Source organism: Natrix helvetica, assembly GCF_964273705.1.
Source record: "Natrix helvetica genome assembly, chromosome: 4".
Taxonomy (NCBI): domain Eukaryota; kingdom Metazoa; phylum Chordata; class Lepidosauria; order Squamata; family Natricidae; genus Natrix; species Natrix helvetica.
In genome coordinates, this window is record NC_138550.1 from 2263568 (window position 1) to 2284126 (window position 20559).

The following is a 20559-nucleotide window of genomic DNA, read 5'->3' on the forward strand; positions in this document are numbered from 1 at the left end:
TACTCCTTGCAGACCGCTGGTCCTTTGCATCCTTTTAGAGCAGTGTTTCTCAACCTTGGCAACTTGAAGAAGTCTGGACTTCAACTCCCAGAATTCCCCAGCCAGCGCTGCCTGGGGAATTCTGGGAGTTGAAGTCCACATTCCCTGAAATGGCCCAGATTGAGAAACACTGTTTTAGAGGGTCATTGAGGCCACTTGGAGGCTTATCTGTGTCCTCAGGGTCATCTGAGTGGTGCGAATGGTTCCTGTAGTCCAAAATGGAAGGCTTTATATTCCTTGCAGCTGGATCCGCACCCATTTACACCACTCAGCTGGCTCTAAGGACACAGATAAGCCTCCAAGTGGCCTCAATGACCCTCTAAAAAGGTTTTGTCTGAAATTCCAGGTCAATGCCTGGAATGCACTACCTGGCTCAGTGGTTTCTTCCTCAAAGCCCCAAAACTTTAACTTTACTGTCTTCTGTCGACCTCACCCCATTCCTAGGAGGTCCGTAAAGGGGGCCTGCATAAGTGCACCAGTGGGCCTATCATCCTAGTCCCCATTTATTTGTCCCCATTTCATTCATACTCATACAATACAATACAATACAATACAATACAATCATGTTTATTCTTATACCTATGATCTTGTGAACGATTGACAACAAATATATAATAGTAAATAAATGGCAGAGTGTCTCCTGCTTGACTAGAAGACTTTCCAGCTCCTTCCCATTCTGATTCTGATGCTGCTCCAAGTTTGAAAAACCCTGCTCTTCTCCTTAAGGTTTTCGTATCTCTACGTTCCCCCGCAAAGCCTTCTGGGGGCGGTAGTTGAAGCGGCGACCGCGTTTAGGCAGCGGCCCTCCCGCCATTTTCCCAGCAGGCAGCGCGCGTGCGCGGCGGCCGCGGCGGCCGTTGCTAGGCAGCGGCTCCGGGCCTGGCGGCGAGGATGAAGCCCAAGAAGAGTAAAGGCGGGCCGGGCCGGGCCGGGCCGATCCGTCGTCGGAAGGGTGGGTGAGAGAGGTCGAAGCCCGGCGGGGTCCTTCTCACAACCCTGGGGTCAGAGGGGCAGAAGACCTTGGGAATAGACGCTTTGTTTTCTTTCTCTTCTCTCTCTCCTGCTGTTGCTGCAAGAGATGGATGGGGGACCACCAGGAGATGCCAGAGGGCAGGAGAAGAGAGGAAGGTGGTGGGGGAAACCCCTTGCGGGAAATGCCGTGTTTTTTATGTATTATGAAGGAGAGTCAATTGATGTCGATGAAGGCGGAAGACGTGGGAGCCTGCTGTTGCAGCAAATGGGTTTTTTTTTTGTTTTGTTGAAGAGATGGATGGGGGACCACCAGGAGATCCCAGAGGGCAGGAGAAGAGAGGAGGAAGGTGGTGGGGGGAAACCCCTTGCGGGAATTGCCGTGTTTTTTATGTCCTACGAAGAGGAGCCAATGGATGTAATTAAGGGGCGATGGCGGCAGACTAGATCCCGGGAGATGTTCCAGGACTGGTTCTGAGTCCGAATTCTGACTTGGGAACAAAGTGAGCTTGGCAGAAACCCTTGTCAGTGAAGGCGGAAGATGCGGGAGGTGAGGCTTGGCCTTTTCTCTCCCACTGCTGCAAATGGAGGAAGAGGTGGATGGGGGACCACCAGGAGATCCCAGAGGGCAGGAGAATGGGAGGGGACTTTGGCCTAGAGAGGAAAGGGGCAGGAAACCCATTTCCTATTTTGTGGGTCCCTGTAAGTGCTCAAAAGATACAACATAACATCTCAACGAATCAGATCCTTGGCTTATTTATTATTGAATCTTTAATAATTGATGGCGTAACCTTTTTAATTTTAAGTATTTTGTATTACGGGGGAATCTTGGACTTATCACCACAATTGAGCCCCAGATTTCCTCTGCTAAGTGAGACATTCGTTAAGTGAGTTTTGCCCCATTTTACCACCTCTATTGCCACGGTTGTTAAGTGAATCCCAGCAGTTGTTAAGTTACTAACAGTGAAGTGAGTTTTGTCCCATTTTACGACCTCTCTTGCCACGGTTGTTAAGTGAATCCCAGCAGTTGTTAAGTTACTAACAGTGAAGTGAGTTCTGCCCCATTTTACAACCTCTCTTGCCACGGTTGTTAAGTGAATCACTGCAGTTGTTAAGTCAGTAACACGGTTGTAAAGTGAATCTCGCTTTCCCCTTGACTTTGCTTGCTGGAAGTTAGCAAAAGGGATCATGTGACCCTGGGATACTGCGACCATCATAAATATGAGTTGGTGGTCAAGTGTCCAAATTTTGACTGTGGGGATGCTGTAACAGTCGTGAATGTGAAAAACGGTCATATGTTCCTTTTTTCTCTGCCTCTGTAACTTTGAATGGTCGCTAAACTAATAGTTGTTTATTTGTTGTTTATACCATTATTATTATTATTATTATTATTATTATTATTATTATTATTATTTATTGCTCTGTAAGCTGCCCAGAGTTGCTCTTAACATTGAGACGGGCGGCTTATAAATTGTAGAAATAATCCTAAATCTAATTTCACGGGGGCTCTGTTGTTGCTCTGCAGCTCTCAGCGATATCTCCCCTTCTACCAGTTTACCACCTCTTGTAGAAGGACAACTGCGCTGCTTCCTCAAACTGACGGTCAGCAAAATCGTATGGATGGTCGCCAAGCCGCCAACATCCTCCCTCGTCCGGGTGAGATGGTGGGGAGAAACCAGCAACGGTACCGTCTTCGTCCCCCAGGATGCTTCCCAGCCGGAGCAGAAAATTCTGAACACCACCACCTGCTACCCGGTGCGATGTGGGCCCAAACAATTTGCCTCCTACCTGACAGGTACGGCTGTCCCTTGGTAATTCATCAGGTGACTAGTTGAATGGGGGTGCAGAGGTTTCCTCTGGAAATGGCCCACAAAATTGCTGTTTTTAAGGTGAAAAAGAGAAATGATTTAAGTACGGTTGAGAACAGTCATATTCGCTGTGAGGTCCTTGGTGGTTTTCTTGCAGACGTTTTATGACCAAACTAGGTGACATCATCAGGATAGAGGGGAGTGGGGTTTGCTGACAATTTATATTCCAGTCCAGTGGCTTGAATATAAGCAAATGATACCCCAATGAAGGAATAAGGTAACAGTAAACAGCTCAACCAAAAAACCACCGTACTGACAGGGCAAGCCACTAAAATATAAATTAATTGAAAGCAAACCCCATCCTCTTGTGGCACTGATGACATTACCTAGCTGGGTCATGAAATGTCTGCAAGACAACCAGCAAGCTGAGAGAGCAGCCAAATCCCCAGAGTTGTCGCTGTTGTTCTCCTCCTCTTCTCCCTCCTTCTCTCCAGAAACCCTTCTCCTTTCTAGCATTGATGATGTTACCTAGCTGGGTCATGAAATGTCTGCAAGACAACCAGCAAGCTCAGAGAGCAGCAAAAATCCCAGTGTTGTTGTTGTTGTCGCCGTCGTCCTCCTTCTCCCTGCAAACCCCACTCCCTTCTACCCCTGACAATATTCCCTAGTTGGGTCATGAAATGTCTGCAAGAAAACACAGCTCAGAGAGCACCAAGGATCCCACAGTTCTCCTCCTCCTTCTCTTCCTCCTTCTCTTCTTCCTGTCCGCAAACCCTTCTCCCTTCTAGCCCTGATGATGTTCCCTAGTTCGGTCATGAAACATCTGCAAGAAAACCACCCAGCTCAGGGAGCACCAAGGACCCCACAGTTCGACCCTCAGCTACTAATATTCTCTTCTCTCGGTATCTTGCTCCACCTTGCATGGAAATGAGGACCAAAGTTTTCATTTAGCCGGCCTTAAAGAATGGAAGGGTGGGTTTTTCACCGCCACGGTTTTGAAGCAGAATTAACACTGTTATGTGTTGTTTACCTAGTTCTTTTCTCGGCTTGCTTCCTGCAGATATGGGGGCGCTTATCCTGGAAATCATGACCAAATCCGATCATCTTCCAATCGGGCGGGTTCAAATCCAGGGGCTGGCCCTGCTCTCCCCCAGCCACCCAATCAGTGGGTTTTTCACTATCGTTTCGCCGGCGTCCGAAAAGATGGGAGAGCTGCAGGTAAGTCGGAAGTAGCATTTTTTCCCCCTGTTGCCCCGCCTCAATTGTGGTCGTAAGTTGAAGGACGACCTGTGTTAGATCTGTAAGTGGGAACAGGGAGGTGTTCTCACATTCTTGTCCAAATGCCTCCTTGCAGATATCCCTCTTTCTGGAACCTCTCTCCGACGTGTACGAAAGCAACCACACCGTCCACAACACAAATACGAAGAAAGATGCTGCAGATTTGAGCCACTCCCTCGCTCCGTCCCAACCCCACAGACCAACCGGCACGCACGTTCACGGAAGAGAGTCTCTGGGCAGCAGCAGAGCGAGTACTCCAAGGTTTGTGTGTGTCTGTTTTTTTTTTTTTTTTTCTGTCTACTGGGATTTTTTAAAAAAATCAGCCCAATAGCTCAAAAACGTCTATTTCCTACCTTTGGGGAAAGAATTTGCTTCCTTAACAGGGTAGCTATGCTTTTAATACCTATACATGTGTGTGTGTGTTGGGTTATATTTGACGTTGTGTTGTTACGTTACATTGCTGTTGTCAATTATTTAGCCACGGTGGTGCAGTGGTGAGGATGCAGTATTGCAGGCTGCTTCTGCTGCCTGCAATTTGGCAGTTCGAGTCTCACCAGGCTTCAGGTTGACTCATCCTTCCATCCTTTCGAGGTCACTAAAATGAGGACCCAGATTGTTGGAGGAAAGAGGCTGACTCTGTAAACCCCTTAGAGAGGGCTGGAAAAGCATTATGAAGCAGTATATAAGTGCTACTGCTACTCCTTCTTTCCTCCCTCCTTCCTTCCCTCCATCCCTTCCTTCTTCTCTTATTCCCTTTCTCCTTCTCCTTCCTGGTGGCACAGTGGTTAGAGTGCAGCATTACAGGCTGATTCTGGCCACTGCCAGCAGTTCGATCCTGACTGGCTCAAGTTTGACTCATCCTTCCATCCTTCCGAGGTCACTGAAATGAGGACCCAGATTGTTGGGAGCAAGAGGCTGACTCTTTAAACCGCTCAGAGAGGGCTGGAAAACACTGTGAAGTGGTATATAAGTCTAAGTGCTATTGGCCTTCCTTCCTTCCCTCCTTCCTTCTTTGCCCATTCTCTCTCCTTCTTTCCTTCCTTCCTTTCCTTCGTCTTCCCCCATTCTCCTTCCTTCCTTCCTTCCTTCCTTCCTTCCTTCTTTGCCCATTCTCTCGCCTTCTTTCCTTCCTTCCTTCCTTCTTCCCCCATTCTCCTTCTTTCCTTCCTTCTTTGCCCATTTCTTGCCTTCTTTCCTTCCTTCCTTCCTTCCTTCCTTCCTTCTTTCCTTCTTCTTCCCCCATTCTCCTTCCTTCCTTCCTTCCTTCTTGGCACAGTGGTTGAGAATGCAGTATTGCAGGCTAATTCACTACTCACTGTCAGTAGTTCGATCCTGACTCAGCCTTCCATCCTTCTGAGGTGGGTTCAAGTGAGGACCCAGATTGTTGGGGCCAAGAGGCTGACTCCGCAAGAGAGGGCTGGAAAGCACCGTGAAACAGTATATAGGTCTAAATGCTATTGCTATTGAATATACCATGGACAGGCAGAGTGGTGCTGAATCGTATAAAACTAGACATTTCGCTTCCAAAGGTGCTTTTTCCAGAGGCAACTGGACTTTCTGGTTTTTTTCATTTGAAGACTTTTTGCTCCTCATCCCAGAGGCTTCTTCAGCTCTGACTGGATTGTGGGGAATGGAAGGATTGATACTCCTTGCAGACAGCTGGTCATTTGCATCCTTCTAGAGGGTCCTTGAGGCCACTTGGAGGTTTAGCTGGGTCCTCAGGGTCCCCTGAGGGGTGCAAATGGGAGTGGATCCAACTGACTACAAGGAATTTAAATCTTTGGGCTCAATTTTGGTCATAAATCAAGGACTATCTTTATACCACACTATCTGACGTGGTAGAAGAAGCAGATACACTCCGAGAGAGGCGCTCCAACAAATTCACCCCCTCCTCCCTGAAACCACATGATTTCATTTTTGGGCACCTGGCAACTGCTTCGCTTTTATGACCGGTTGCAGCCTACCACAATCACATGTCCAGGATTCGTACTAACTGAACCCCCAACGTCTGAAGCCACCGCAGGGATCTCGGGTCAGCCTGAATTGATTTTTTTCCCCCCTGTGGTGCTTCTGTTTCAGAGGGAAAGATCACTTATATTTCCAGGAGAACGCGGAGAATATCCAAAGAAGCCTTGGTGGATCTCACCCGCACCTGGATTACATCTTGAACGCCAAGGATCCCAAGCCACAAAAAATAGTTTCGAACCACTCCGATCAAGAGGCTCAAATTAAGTCAGGCAAGGAAACCACACGGCCCATCCATGTTCTTCCTTGCAACAGTCCAGCTACGAAGGATCTCCTTGCAGGTAAGCAGGTGGTCCCCACTGTGTCAGCGTTCGAAGTCATGGACCCCATGGAAGCAAACCTCCGAGGCAAGTAAAGGATGCTTTAATTGGAATTATCACATTGGCACAGATCTGGTGAAAACCGGCTCTGAAGGGTCCCATGGTTTTCCCCTAATTAAAAGTAAAAGTTTTCCTTCAACCCCAAACAGTCAGTCCCATGGTCCAATCAATGTGCTTCCTGGTTGCCTGGCGACATCATTCCTCCCTCCTCTGGCCAGGTGTGAGAATGTCCTTGGTTCCCAAGAGAAAGTATTTTATTTGGGCTACACAACCCCAGCTATCTCCAATTCCCCCTCAATTCCCAGGTGGCTCAGTGGCTAAGACGCTGAGCTTGTCGATCAGAAAGGTCGGCAGTTTGGCGGTTCGAATCCCCAGCGCCACGTAACGGAGTGAGCTCCCATGACTTGTCCCAGCTTCTGCCAACCTAGCAGTTTGAAAGCAGTTTAAAAAATGCAAGTAGGAAAATAGGGACCCCCTTTGGTGGGAAGGAAACAGCGTTCCGTGCGCCTTCGGCGTTGAGTCATGCCGGCCACATGACCACGGAGACGTCTTCGGACAGTGCTGGCTCTTTGGCTTTGAAACGGAGATGAGCACTGCCCCCTAGAGTTGGGAACGACTGGCACAGATGTGCAAGGGGAACCTTTGCCTTTATCCCTCAACTCCAGAGTGGCAGCACTGAATCTCCAAGATGGCTTCTGCCAGGACAGCCTCGGGGTTGAGACACTACTGTGCAGTTAGTCCTTGACATACAGCCATTCATTTAGTGACCATTCGAACTTAAGGTGGCACTGAAAAAAGTGACTTAGGACCGTTTTTCACACATACGACCGTTGTAGCATCCCTACGGTCACATGATCAAAATTCAAACACTCGGCAACTGGCATGTCCTTATGACGGTTGCAGCATCCCAGGGTCCTGTGATCCCTTTTTGTGACTTCCTGACAAGTCAGTGGGGAAGCCAGATTCACTTAACGACCGTTTGAAGTTACAACGGCACTAAAAAGGGGGGGTTAATTATGACCAGTTTTTCACACTTAACGACTGTTGCTGCATCCCTGTGGTCAGGTGATCAAAATTCAGATGCTTGGCAACTGACTCGTATTTATGACGGTCGCGGTGTTCCAGGGTCACGTGATCCCCTCTTGCGACTTCCTGGCAAGCAAAGTCAGTGGGGAAGCCCGATTCACTTAACAACTATGGCAAGAAAGGTGGTAAAACGGGGCAAAACTCACTTATCAATGGTCTTTTGGGGCTCAATTGTGGTCATAAGTCGAGGACTGTCACTATTTTTTTAAGGCCATATTGCCTTTGATCCTGAAAAGAGGATTACAGTCGGCCAGAGTGGATGGTTCCGTCATTTTTCATGTCGGCTTCCTTTCTCTGCTTTCAAGACCTTTTGGATCGAGGGAACCGGTTGCGAAACGCTATGGCTGTGTCCGTCATGACATCGAATCCGGATCCCGCCATCGAACGGAATGAGGCTCAACCTCTCAAGCAGGACCTCTCCCGACAAGCTGGAAAGTGAGTTTGGGTGGGCAAGTGGGAAGATTTGTGTCCCCAACAAAATGGGATACAGTGTGTGTGTGTGTGTGTGTGTGTGTGTGTGTGTGTGTGTGTGTGTGTGTGTGTGTGTGTGAGAGGCCTGCAGCCATCTTTTCTTCGGGATCTTTGACCTGCCACACTTTCTGTTACTCTGCTATGCAGTTTCTATGGTGGGGAAATGGGAGGGGGGATTGTACGGCATTTGATGATATGTAGCCATAACAACATTCTTCTTAGAAAGCCAAGGTCATCCTTTGTCTTTGCACCTCTGCACCTGACCGGAACTGGATGGGTGGAAGCTGCCAGCGTGGCAGTGGGAGATGGGTCATGAGATGGACTTGTGGGTGTGGGGAAAAGATCTTGAATTTTCAACTGGGTGGGGAAAACCGGGAAGCTTTCAGATTCAGGTTTTCCCAGATGTGCCAACATGGCTCTCTTCATCAATTGGAACTTTTGAGGAATCCTTTGCCTCGGACTCTGGTTTACTTTTGGATGCTATCTGGAACCCTGACACTGTGTGTCTCTCAAAGGAGTTTAGAAATTTTTGACGCTTTTCGGAGTAACTTGAAGCGAAGTGCAAAACCAATCTGTCAATTTCTCTTATGGGTCGTCCTGGCTCTGTCATTCATTTACTGACAGCTCAAAGCTACAACACCATGGAAGAAAGGGTCTCATGGACCCATTCTCACACTTAACAAAAAGCAGCCATTGGTCACCTGATTAGAAGTTGAGCGCTTGGCAACGTGCATGTACTTAGTGACCGTTGCAGAGTCCCTTCCTTAACTCTAAATGGCTATAGAGCCGTGATGGCAAACCTATGGCATGTGTGCCACAAATGGCAAATGCGTTTCCATCTCTGAGGGCACACGAGCCACTGCCCTAGGTCAGCTGATTTTTGGCCTTTGAAGGGTCTCCGGAGAGTCTGGAGAGGCCCTTTTCACCCTCCCCAGTTTTCAGGAAGGCATGCGTGGGGGGCAGCAGGGGTCATGCATGTGTGCACAGGGCAAGCGGGGGGTCGCGCACACAGACTTCCCACCTGTTTGCACCACTCCGGGGGTCCTGAGGACACCAGAAAACCCCCAAATGGCCTCAAGGACCCTCTCAAAGGATGCAAAGGACCAGCTGTCTGCAAGGAGTATCAATCCTTCCCTTCCCCACCATCTAGTCAGAGCTGAAGAAGCTTCCTGGATGAGAAGCAAAATGTTTTCAAAAGAAAAAGCCAGAAAATCCAGTTGCCTCCTGAAAAAAGGCACCTTTGGGACAATCTGGATGATGGAGAATCTCTTCCGATTTTGAGCTATACAATTTGGGGTGAAGACCCTTGGAACAGGGTGGGAGAAGGAATGGATTTCCAGAGGGAAAAATTGCAGACTACAGGAACCATTTGCACCACTCAGGGGACCCTGAAGACACAGAGAAACCTCCAGGTGGCCTCAAGGATCCTCTCAAAGGATGCAAATGACCAGCTGTCTGCAAGGAGGATCAACTCTTCCCTTCCCCATCATTCAGAACTGAAGAAGCTTCTTGGAGGAGAAGAGAAACATCTTCAAAGAAAAACCAGAAAGTCCAGTTGCCTCTTGGGAAAAAAAGCACCTTTGGATTCATCAAAACTAGAAAACTATAAACAATACTTTAAAAGCCTAAATAATCAAGACTTTAATTTATATCTCATTCCCTAGGTAAAAACACCTTTGGTTTCTGTTGCCCCTTTTCCCTAGGCAGATACAGAAAGGGCTGCGCTGGAAAAAAATCCTGTTCAAACTATTGAGTGGATTATTTTTTCTTAACCTCATTTTCAAGGCTGGCTTTTCCCCTCCACAAAACGCTTTTGATTCTGACAGGCGTTTGATCCCTCGGAACTTCCTTCCCTCTCCTTTCTTCTAATATTCCATCCAGACCTCTGAGGAATCCTGGCCTCGTGTGTGAAGACGCTCGTCAATCATGGCGCCAATGTTCCGAATTTGATTTGGACGCTGAAAAGAAAGCGGTGGAACTTCTGCTGGGCAGGTGAGATATATGTCGGTCTGGCTTCCATTTGGGAAAACAAAACAAAAAAAAATTGTCTCGGGAATTTCCCAAAATTTAGGTTTCCGGGGTAGGCCTCAACTTACAACCACAATTGAACCCAAGATTGAGGCAGTTGTTTAAGTCAGGGGTGTCCAAACTTGGGAACTTTAAGACTTGCGGACTTCAACTCCCAGAATTCCCCAGCCAGCCATGCTGGCTGGGGAATTCTGGGAATTGAAGTCCACAAGTCTTAAAGTTCCCAACTTTGGACACCCCTGGTTTAAGTGATGTGGCTGACTGAGGAATCCTGGGAGTTGAAGTCCACGTGTCTTTAAAAAGTTGCCGAGTTTGGAGACACACATACACACACACTTTAAACAGTCACTAAATGAATGGCTGTAAGTTGAGAGCTACCATTAATACAGGAGATAAGTTCTACCAGCCTTTTACACGCACATGTGGAACTTTGTGGTATTTAAAGTGTTAATACCACTTTATAAGGCCTTGGGAAGGCCACACCTGGAATCCTGCATCCAGTTTTGGTCGCCACGATGTAAAAAAAATGTGGAGACTCTAGAAAGAGTGCAGAGAAGAGCAACAAAGATGATTAGGGGACTGGAGACTAAAACATATGAAGAACGGTTGCAGGAACTGGGTATGTTTAGCTTAAGAGAAAGAAGGACTAGGGGAGACATGATGGCAGTCTTCCAATATCTCAGGGGTTGCCACAAAGAAGAGGGAATCAAACTATTTTCCAAAGCACCTGAGGGTAGAACAAGAAGCAATGGGTGGAAACTAATCAAGGAGAGAAGCAACTTAGAACAGAAGAGAAACTTCCTGACAGTTAGAACAATTAATCAGTGGAACAGAATTTGCCTCCAGAAGTTGTGAATGCTCCAACACTGGAAGTCTTAAAATGTTGGATAGCCATTTGTCTGAAACGGTATAAAGTTTCCTGCCTGAGCAGGGGGTTGGACTAGAAGACCTCCAAGATCCCTTCCAAATCTGTTATTCCTTTATTCTGTAATATTCCAATATTTAAGTGGTTGACACAAATAAAAAGGAGTCAAACTATTCTCCAAAGCACCTGAGGGCAGAACAAGAAGCAATGGGTGGAAACTAATCAAGGAGAGAAGCAACTTAGAACTGAGGAGAAACTTCCTGACAGTTAGAACAATTAATCAGTGGAACAGAAGTTGCCTCCAGAAGTTGTGAATGCCCCAACACTGGAAGTCTTTAAGAAGATGTTGGATAGCTATTTGTCTGAAATGGTATAGGGTTTCCTGCCTAGGCAGGGGGTTGGACTAGAAGACCTCCAAGGTCCCTTCCAACTCTATTATTCTATTCTATTTATCTTTCTATATCTACAGTTCTGATTTATCTCCGGATCATCTCGTGGACGGGGCAGGCTCCCCTCCCGAATCCCTTTCCCCTTCGAGTCACTTGTACGACAGTGAATTGAATGACCCACACTACGACCAGAGTCTCTTGGAAAATTTGTTCTATGCAGCTCAGGTGAGTAGAAAAGGTGTGCGTAGGGGGGGGGAAACCCCTTTATTGTGGTAATATTCTTAGTCAAGCCTCTATTACTAACAAGTCATCTCTCTGGCTAGAAATGTCTTACTTTCAACACACAGACTTGGGGACTTTAAGACTAGTGGACTTCAACTCCCAGAATTCCTCAGCCCAGGGTGTTCAGACTTGGGGACTTTAAGACTAGTGGACTTCAACTGTAAGACTAGAAGCTGTATCAGATGTCTGTATTTCAGGCTCCAGTATCTTTTGTCAGTTGGCCTAAACCAACATAAACTGACAGGCCCACTTACGCTCAATTAATTCTTGTTCGGGTTAACGTTGGATTTGATGGAGCCGGTTGGGTAAATCGTGGCTTATTTTCCATGCTGGATAACGAGATAAATTCCCCGATTAAGGAGAGGAACTTCCTACGGCTACTGCTGGTAAAGGGGCTGGAAAGAAGAAGGAAGGACAGAAATTCTACTCCAAAAGTTTCCCCTGCCTTGTTTAAATGTACAATCATGTTTGTTTTGTGGGGTCCCTGGTGTTCTCTGGGGGCCGGCTGTCTCCTTGCAGACATTTCATGACCCAACCAACAAACATCATCAGTGCTAGAAGGGAGCGGGGTTTATAAACAGAAAGCAAACCTCACTCACTCCTAGCCCTGATGATGTTTACTAGCTGGGTCAGGAAAAGTCTGCAAGAAAGCAACCAAGTTCAGGAGCACTAAGGATCTCACAGTCTTCCTCCTCCTCTCTGCAAACCCCACTCCCTTCTAGCACTGATGATGTCACTTAGCTGGGTAGTGAAATGTCTGCAAGAAAACTAAGACAGTACTAAGGACCCCACAATTCTCCAGTTCCTCCAACTCCTGGGCTTGGCTGTTTTCTTGCAGATGTTTTGTGACCCAACTAGGGAACATCATTAGTGCTAGTAGGGAGTGAGGTTTGCTGTCTGTTTACCAACCCCACTCCTTTCTAGCACTGATGATGTTCCCTGGTTGGGTCACGAAACGTCTGCAAGAATGCGGACAAGGTTAGGGAGCACCAAGGACCCCACAACTCACCCCACGAGCTACAAATATTCTCTTCTAATGTTTTTTTTTATTGTTTTCTTCAGAAACAGGACAGCAGCTTCAGTGATAGTTTTAGTGACGAGGAGGAGGAGGCTGGAAAACTAAGCCAGCCTCAGGGCCCAAAACTTCAGAGGTCACCAAAGGCTTTGGAGTCAAGTCCTCACAGGCGGCAAAAGAAGGCCTTGGAGACAAAAGCCAGGTAAAATACCTGTTCCGGAGAATCTTCCTGCCATGGGACAGCCTCTGATGTTGCTTTTGTGCACCAGTGAAGGCTCAGTTTAGGCAAGAAAAACGGAATGCACAGGTACAGTATAGGTGGTACCTTGCTCAATAGTAGTAACTGTGAAAGGGATCTTGGAGTCCTAGTGGACAACCATTTAAATAGGAGCCAGCCGTGTGCAGCAGCTGCCAAAAAAGCCAACACAGTTCTAGGTTGCATCAACAGAGGGAGAGAATCAAGATCATGTGAAGGGTTAATACCACTTTATAAGGCCTTGGTAAGGCCACACTTGGAATATGGCATTCAGTTCTGGTCGCCACGATGTAGAAAAGAGGTAGAGACTCTAGAAAGAGTGCAGAGAAGAGCAACAAAGAGGATTAGGGGACTGGAGGCTAAAACATATGAAGAACGGTTGCAGGAACTGGGTATGTTTAGCTTAAGAGAAAGAAGGACTAGGGGAGACATGATAGCAGTGTTCCAATCTCTCAGGGGTTGCCACAAAGAAGAGGGAGTCAAGCTATTCTCCAAGGCAACTGAGGACAGAACAAGAAGCAATGGGTGGAAACTAATCAAGGAGAGAAGCAACCTAGAACTGAGGAGAAATTTCCTGACAGTGAGAACAATTAATCAGTGGAACAGAAGTTGCCTCCAGAAGTTGTGAATGCTCCAACACTGGAAGTTTTCAAGAAGATGTTGGATAGCCATTTGTCTGGAACGATACAGGGTTTCCTGCCTGAGCAGGGGGTTGGACTAGAAGACCTCCAAGGTCCCTTCCAACTCTGTTATTCTATTCTATTCAGTTCATATCCCTTCCTTTAACCTGAGCATAGCATATTTTCAAAATACACCTTGGCTGGTCAGTAAAGAACCAAATTTCCCCAGGACTCTCTTTTCTCCTCCTCTGAAGCTTGTACCCAAATAGGTTGAATTGCCTATTTCAGTACCCCCAAAAAATGTTGTGTAACAATACATAATAACAGAATTAGGAGGGTCCCTGGAGGTCTTCTAGTCCAACCCCCTGCTCAAGCAGGAGATCCTATACCCTCTCAGGCAAATGGTTGTCTAATCTCTTCTTAAAATCCCCTAAGGATGGAGCACTCACAACTTCTGGCGGCAAGTAGTTCCCTTGGTTAATTGTCCTCACTGTTAGGAAATTTCTCCTTATTTCTAGGTTGCTTCTCTCCTTGATTAGTTTCCATCCATCCATTGCTGCCTTCAGAGAATAGGTGGACATCCTCCTCTTCTTTCGGGCAGCCCCTCAAATATTGGAAGATGCTAACATGTCACCCCTAGTGCTTCGTTTCATTAAACAAAACATCAAGAGTTGGAAGGGACCTCAAGAGGTCTTCTAGTCCAGCCCCCTGCTCAAGCAGGAGACCCTATACCATTTCAGACAAATGGCTGTCTAATCCCTTTTTAAAAACCTCCAGCAATGGAGCATTCGCAACTTCTGGAGGAGGCGTGAAAAATAAACTGCCTTCCTTTTGGTGCCTTTTTTCATAATGGAGTTGAATTCGAGTTGCAACTTCCACCAACGGGGGATCCTTTGGTCGCAAGTGTGGAAAGTGGACAGGTCACGTTCTAATTCTGTACGGTCACTAAGCAAACCGTTGGAAGTCGGGACCTATCTGTAATCCACTTGATGATGCTTGGAAGCACTTTAATACAGTTAGCCCTCGACTTACAACAGTTCGTTTAGCGACCGTTCGAAGTTACAACGGCACTGAAAAAAAGGTACTTAGGACCATTTTTCACACTTACGACCATTGCAGTATCCCCACCATCATATGATCAAAATTCGGATGCGTCACAACTGACTCACATTTATGACAGTTGCAGTGTCCCGGCGTCATGCGATTTGCAACCTTCCGACAAGCAAAGACTTACTTAACAACCGTGTTACTAATTTAACAGCCTCTGTGCTTCACTTAACGAATGTCACCCCCAAAAAGTCGTAAAGTGAGGCAAAATCCAGTTAACAAACGTCTCGCTTAGCAACATAAATCTGGGGCTCAATTGTGGTCGCAACCTGAAGACTACCTGTTCTGTGATCTCAAGAGTTGTTTTAAGGCTGTGGCGCTTATAATTGTCTGAAGTCTCTCGTTTCTCTTTGCAGCCGTTCCCCTGCGAAGCCCCCCCCAGAGTCCACCGATGAAATCCAAGCTGTCAACTTGAGCCTTGACAGGCTGGCCACGCTGGGTCGGATCCGCTTGGCCAGAGTGGTGATTGAGACCCTAAGGGGGGTCCCCCCCGAGGACAGCGCTCAGAGTACCCCCAGTGAGAAGGGCCCTGGTGGGAAACCCCCCAGGCCAGCTCTGGCTAAGAAGAGGTGAGGGTTTTAATCCGGACTCTCAGCTCGTCCCCTTCACTGGACTTCAGATGAATCAGAGAGCGGAGGGTCCCGTAAACGACAATGCAGGGGGACAAAGACCACGTTTAAGGTGGTTGCAGGTCACTTGTTTTAGAAATGGCCTAGCGGTGAAGGCACCAGGATGGAAACCAGGAGACGGTGAGTTCTAGTACCATCTTAGGCACGAAGGCCAGCTGGGTGACTTTGGGACAATCACCAGGAGATGGTGAGCTTTAGTCCTAAATGAATTCTAGTCCTAAGGTGCTGGCCTAGAAACGTGGAGAGAATGAGTTCTAGTCCCGCCTTAGGCACGAAAGCCAACTGGGTGACTTTGGGACAATCACTTCTAGTAGAATAGTATTATTCTACGTTCTAGTTCTAAGGTGCTGGCCTAGAAACCAGGAGATGGTGAGTACTAGTCCCACCTTAGGCACGAAAGCCAGCTGGGTGACTTTGGGACAATCACTTCTAGTAGAATAGTATTATTCTACGTTCTAGTTCTAAGGTGCTGGCCTAGAAACCAGGAGATAGTGAGTTCTAGTCCCGCCTTAGGCATGAAAACTAGCTGGGTGACTTTGGGGCAATCACCAGGAAACGGGGAGTTCTAGTCCAAGTGAATTCTAGTTCTAAGGTGCTGGCCTAGAAACCAGGAGATGGTGAGTACTAGTCCCACCTTAGGCACGAAAGCCAGCTGGGTGACTTTGGGACAATCACTTCTAGTAGAATAGTATTATTCTACGTTCTAGTTCTAAGGTGCTGGCCTAGAAACCAGGAGACGATGAGTTCTAGTCCCGCCTTAGGCATGAAAACTAGCTGGGTGACTTTGGGGCAATCACCAGGAAACGGGGAGTTCTAGTCCAAGTGAATTCTAGTTCTAAGGTGCTGGCCTAGAAACCAGGAGATGGTGAGTACTAGTCCCACCTTAGGCACGAAAGCCAGCTGGGTGACTTTGGGACAATCTCTAGAAGACAGTGAATTCTAGACCTAAGTGAGTTCTAGTTCTTAGGTGCCGGCCTAGAAACCAGGAGACGATGAGTTCTAGTCCTGCCTTAGGCACAAAAGCCAGCTGGGTGACTTTGGGCCAATCACCAGAAGATTCTGAATTCTAGTCCCGCCTTACACATGAAAGCCAATTGGGTGACTTTGGGCCAATCACCGGGAGACAGTGAGTTCTATGAAAGGCGACGGGGTGACTTGGGGACACTCCCTCTCTCTCTCTCTCGGCCCAATCCATCCCACGGGGTTGATGTTATGCGAGGAATGAATTAAGGAATGAATTAAGGCGCCAAAGTTTCAGTCTTATTAAAAACACTGCATTTTGTTGAATTCCCTCCATTTATTTCCACAATTTCTCCTCTTCCCAGGACCTTCTTTGTCGAGTATCACTTTCCAGTAGGAATGTCAAAGAACGGGGTCGGCCAGACCGCCGTGACTACGGAAATTGTTCGCGTCGCTTCGAGTCGATTCTCAGCAGGCGGTAAGACCGGGCGGACAGGTGACCGTTTTCCCCATAATCGTACGTTGGAACAAGCGGAGTTTTCCAAAGTGACCGCAGCTGCAGAAGCAGCCCTTTTCCAAATCCTGAAACTGACCAACTCTTTAAAGATATGTTTTCATGGCGGGAATTTAAATATATCGACTGACTGACTGACTGACCCACTGACTTACAGCCTCAATTGGGGGAAACTGCTAAGAAAAGCAGCATTAAGTAAACCCTGCAAAAAAATTTATGGGTAATACCCATAAAACATTTGCGCTCCTCATTTCAACGCTGTTACAAATGCTCCCTTTTGCAGGGTTTTCTTAATGCCACTTTTCTTAGCAGCTTCTCCCAATTGAGACTGTAAGTAGTTAAATAAGTCTATTTACCTAAAACATGTCCTAGGTCAGGGGTCTCCAACCTTGGCCACTTTAAGCTTGTGGACTTCAACTCCCAGAATTTTACCCAAAACATTTGCGTTTCTCATTTCAACCCTGAGCTACAAATACTCCCTTTTGTGGGGTTTTCTTAACGCTACTTTTCTTAGCAGCTTCCCCCAATTGAGGCCGTTAAGTAGTAAGTCTATTTACCTAAAACGTATCCTAGGTCAGGGGTCTCCAACCTTGGCAACTTTAAGGCTTGTGGACTTCAACTCCCAGAATTCCTCAGTCTGCTTTGCTTCAACTCTGGGAGTTGAAGTCCACAAGCCTTAAAATTGCCAAGGTTGGAGACCCCTGACCTAGGTAACATCAGCAGTGTTACCTGATGTGATAAGTGAAGCCCTGTTCAGTTGTCGTGCCTGCAAATCGTCTTTTCTTTTGGACTTCCGGCCTGCCACACTTTCTACTGTCTACTTTTCTATTGTGGGAAAACGGGAGGGGAAAATTATACGGAGTCGGGTGATATGTAGCCATAACAACATTCTTCTTAGAAAGCCAAGGTCATCCTTTGTCTCTGCACCTGGCTGGAACTGGATGGGTGGAAGCTGCCAACATGGCAGTGGGAGATTGGACCATGGGATGGGCTTGTAGGTGTGGAGATGCAAGATCTTGAACTTTCAACTGGGTGGGAAAACCGGGAAGCTTTCAGATTTTCCCGCATGTGCCAACATGGCTCTTTTAATAAATTGCAACTTTGAGGAATCCTTTTCCTCAGACTCTGATTTAATTTTGGATGCTATTTGAAACTGACATCAATTTTATAACCATTTCTGCCACATGTCTATGAAGATTCTCAGGCATCCAGGTCATAGTTGTATCAAAAGTGGGTTTTTTTTAATTTTGAAAGGGCAACTGGGCTGTTTTTTTGAGGAAAAAACAAGACATTTCGCTTCCTATATCCTGGAAGCAAGCTAATAAAAGCAATCTAGAACTAAGGAGAAATTTCCTAACAGTGAGAACAATGGAACTGCTTGCCACCAGAAGTTATGGATGCTCCCTCACTGGAGGCTTTTAGGAAGAGACTGGACAGCCACCTGCCTGAAATGGCATAGGGACTTCTGCTTGAGCTGGGGGTTGGACTAGAAGACCTGCAAGGTCCCTTCCACTCTGTTATTCTATTTAATACTTAAACCACTAGCTGCTGCTTTGGAAATCGAGAATTTATCTCTATCCTGGATCTATCCTGATTGCTCTTTTTTCTTCTTTTGAATACCACTTCGGAAATCTTAGATTCTTTCTTGAGTCTTCTTCCGCTGAACGCTTGCAATGTTGACTTACAAAATCCTTTTTCTTTGTTTTGCTTTTGGGTCTGTCCGATTCCTGCCACAGGGGTGAAGTTCCAGCAACGTTACGTGTTCCCTGTCCACTTCAGTGGCTCCATGATCACCCATTGGTGGAAGTCACACCTCGACTTTAACTTGTTTTTGAAAAAAGGCACCCAAAGGAAGGTACTGTCCTTTTCCATATTGTCCTTTAGGATTAAAAAAATATCTGTAGAGTCTGTTACACGGAAGGGGAGGGGGGCTGTATTTATTATTCATCACACGGCAGGACCAGAATGGAATGATTTCGAATTGGAATGAGAAAAGGATAGGATAGGGATAAGGGTAGGGTAGGATAGGAATAGGATGAATTAGAATAGATAGAATAGAATAAGGAATAGGATAGGGATGGGATGGAATAGGAATAAGATGAATTAGAATAGAATAGTAGGAATATAGAACAGGATAGGATAGGAATAGAATGAATTAGAATAGGATATGATGGGATGGGATGGGATAGGATAGGAATAGGATGGATTAGAATAGAATAGTAGGAATATAGAACAGGATAGGATAGGAATAGAATGAATTAGAATAGGATATGATGGGATGAGATAGGGATAGGATAGGATGAATTAGGACAGGATAGGATAGGAATAGAATGAAAGAAGAGAAGAGAGGAATGGAATGGAAAAGGATAGGGATAGGATAGGATGAATTAGAATAAAATAGAATAAGGAATAGATAGGGATAGGATAGGATAGGAATAGAATGAATTAGATTAGAATAGAGCTAGGATAAGATAGGATAAATTAAGACTGGGATAGAATAGGGATAGAGATAGGATGAATTAGAATAGAATAGAGCAGAGCTCCAGAGATTAGGTGGTATGTGTACCTTCTAAAGCTACGCAGCATAGAATAATAGAGAATACCGCACAAGACAGATTGTGTAACAATCAGAAAAAGGACTGTGCAGAATGCATGTGATTTCTCTCATTCTGATCTTCAGCCAGTGCTGATTGGCTCAGCAGCCTTTCCCCTGCGCGACGTCCTTCGGTCCGAGGATTTATTCGTCAGCCGTGACTTGCCGGTGAAAGAAGACAGCATCCCAGGCCCATTAGGGCCTTTACAGGTACAGCATTTGCTTCTGACCTTTTTGGCAAAATGAGACAAAATGCACTTAACAGCTGTCTCGCTTTGCAACGTTGCAAACATCTGGATTTTGATCATGTGACCATGGGGATGCTGCGACGGTCGTAAGTGTGAAAAATGGTCGTCACTTTTTTCAGTGCTCTCGTAACTTTGAGCAGTCACTATACAAACTGTTCTAAGTTGAGGACTGCCTGCATTTCATTAGTGCTGATGCAGTGGCCGATCCATTTTATGACTGTTACAACTTAGGACTCCATTACGATCGTAACTCGGGGACTACCTATACATGCCTCTTCTGGATCTATAAATTGGAAGTTGGGTAGCAGCAGGCAAAGAGTCCCTCATCCTATTAGGATAGAACAGAATCACAGAGTTGGAAGGGACCTTGGAGGTCTTCTAGTCCAACTCCCTGCTCAGGCAGGAGACCCTCTACAATTCCAGTCAAGTGGCCGTCCAATGTCTTCTTAAAAACCTTCCGTGTTGGAGCCTTCATAACCTCTGGTGGCAAGCTGTTCCATTGATTAATTGTTCTCACTGTCAGAAAATGTCTCCTTATTTCCAGGTTGAATCTCTCCTTGTTCAGTTTCCATCCATTATTCCTTCTCTGGCCTTCGGGTCCTTTGGAGAACAGCTTGACCCCTTCCTCTCTGGGGCAGCCCCTCCTCAAATACTGGAAGGCTTCTATCCTGTCTCCCCTGGTCCTTCTCTTCCCTAGACCAGCCATGCCCAGTTGCTGCAACCGTCCATCGTATGTTTTAGCCTCCAGTCAGAGAACCAAGTTCTGCTTTCCCTAAGGGAAGGCTTAAAGTACTTAGAATATAGAATAATAGAGTTGGAAGGGACCTTGGAAGTCATCTAGTCCAACCCACCTGCCCAAGCAGGAGACCCTGCCTACACCATTTTTGACCGATGGCAGTCCAGTCTCTTCTAGAAAGCCTCCAGGGATGAAGCTCCCACAACTTCCGAAGGCAACTAATGTTCCATGGGTGGATTGTTCTCACGGTCAGAAAATGTCTCCTTATTTCTAAGTTGAATTTCTCCTTGATCAGTTTCCATCCATGATTCCTTGTCTGGC

At 46.6% G+C, this 20559-nt stretch overlaps 1 protein-coding gene across 1 annotated transcript in view; it reads left to right on the forward strand.

The window, feature by feature from the left end:
* Window positions 1–877: 877 nt before the first annotated feature.
* C2CD3 (C2 domain containing 3 centriole elongation regulator) overlaps window positions 878–20559 on the forward strand; it is a 66328-nt gene continuing 46646 nt past the window's right edge. Inside the window, exons 1-13 of the mRNA XM_081952910.1 lie at window positions 878–991; window positions 2534–2803; window positions 3877–4034; window positions 4171–4355; window positions 6174–6400; window positions 7831–7960; window positions 9878–9988; window positions 11359–11503; window positions 12623–12777; window positions 14915–15127; window positions 16513–16625; window positions 18398–18516; window positions 19342–19464. Coding sequence (XP_081809036.1) covers window positions 931–991; window positions 2534–2803; window positions 3877–4034; window positions 4171–4355; window positions 6174–6400; window positions 7831–7960; window positions 9878–9988; window positions 11359–11503; window positions 12623–12777; window positions 14915–15127; window positions 16513–16625; window positions 18398–18516; window positions 19342–19464 — 2010 coding nt within the window. The 5' untranslated portion in view covers window positions 878–930. The remainder of the gene's footprint in view (window positions 992–2533; window positions 2804–3876; window positions 4035–4170; window positions 4356–6173; window positions 6401–7830; window positions 7961–9877; window positions 9989–11358; window positions 11504–12622; window positions 12778–14914; window positions 15128–16512; window positions 16626–18397; window positions 18517–19341; window positions 19465–20559) is intronic.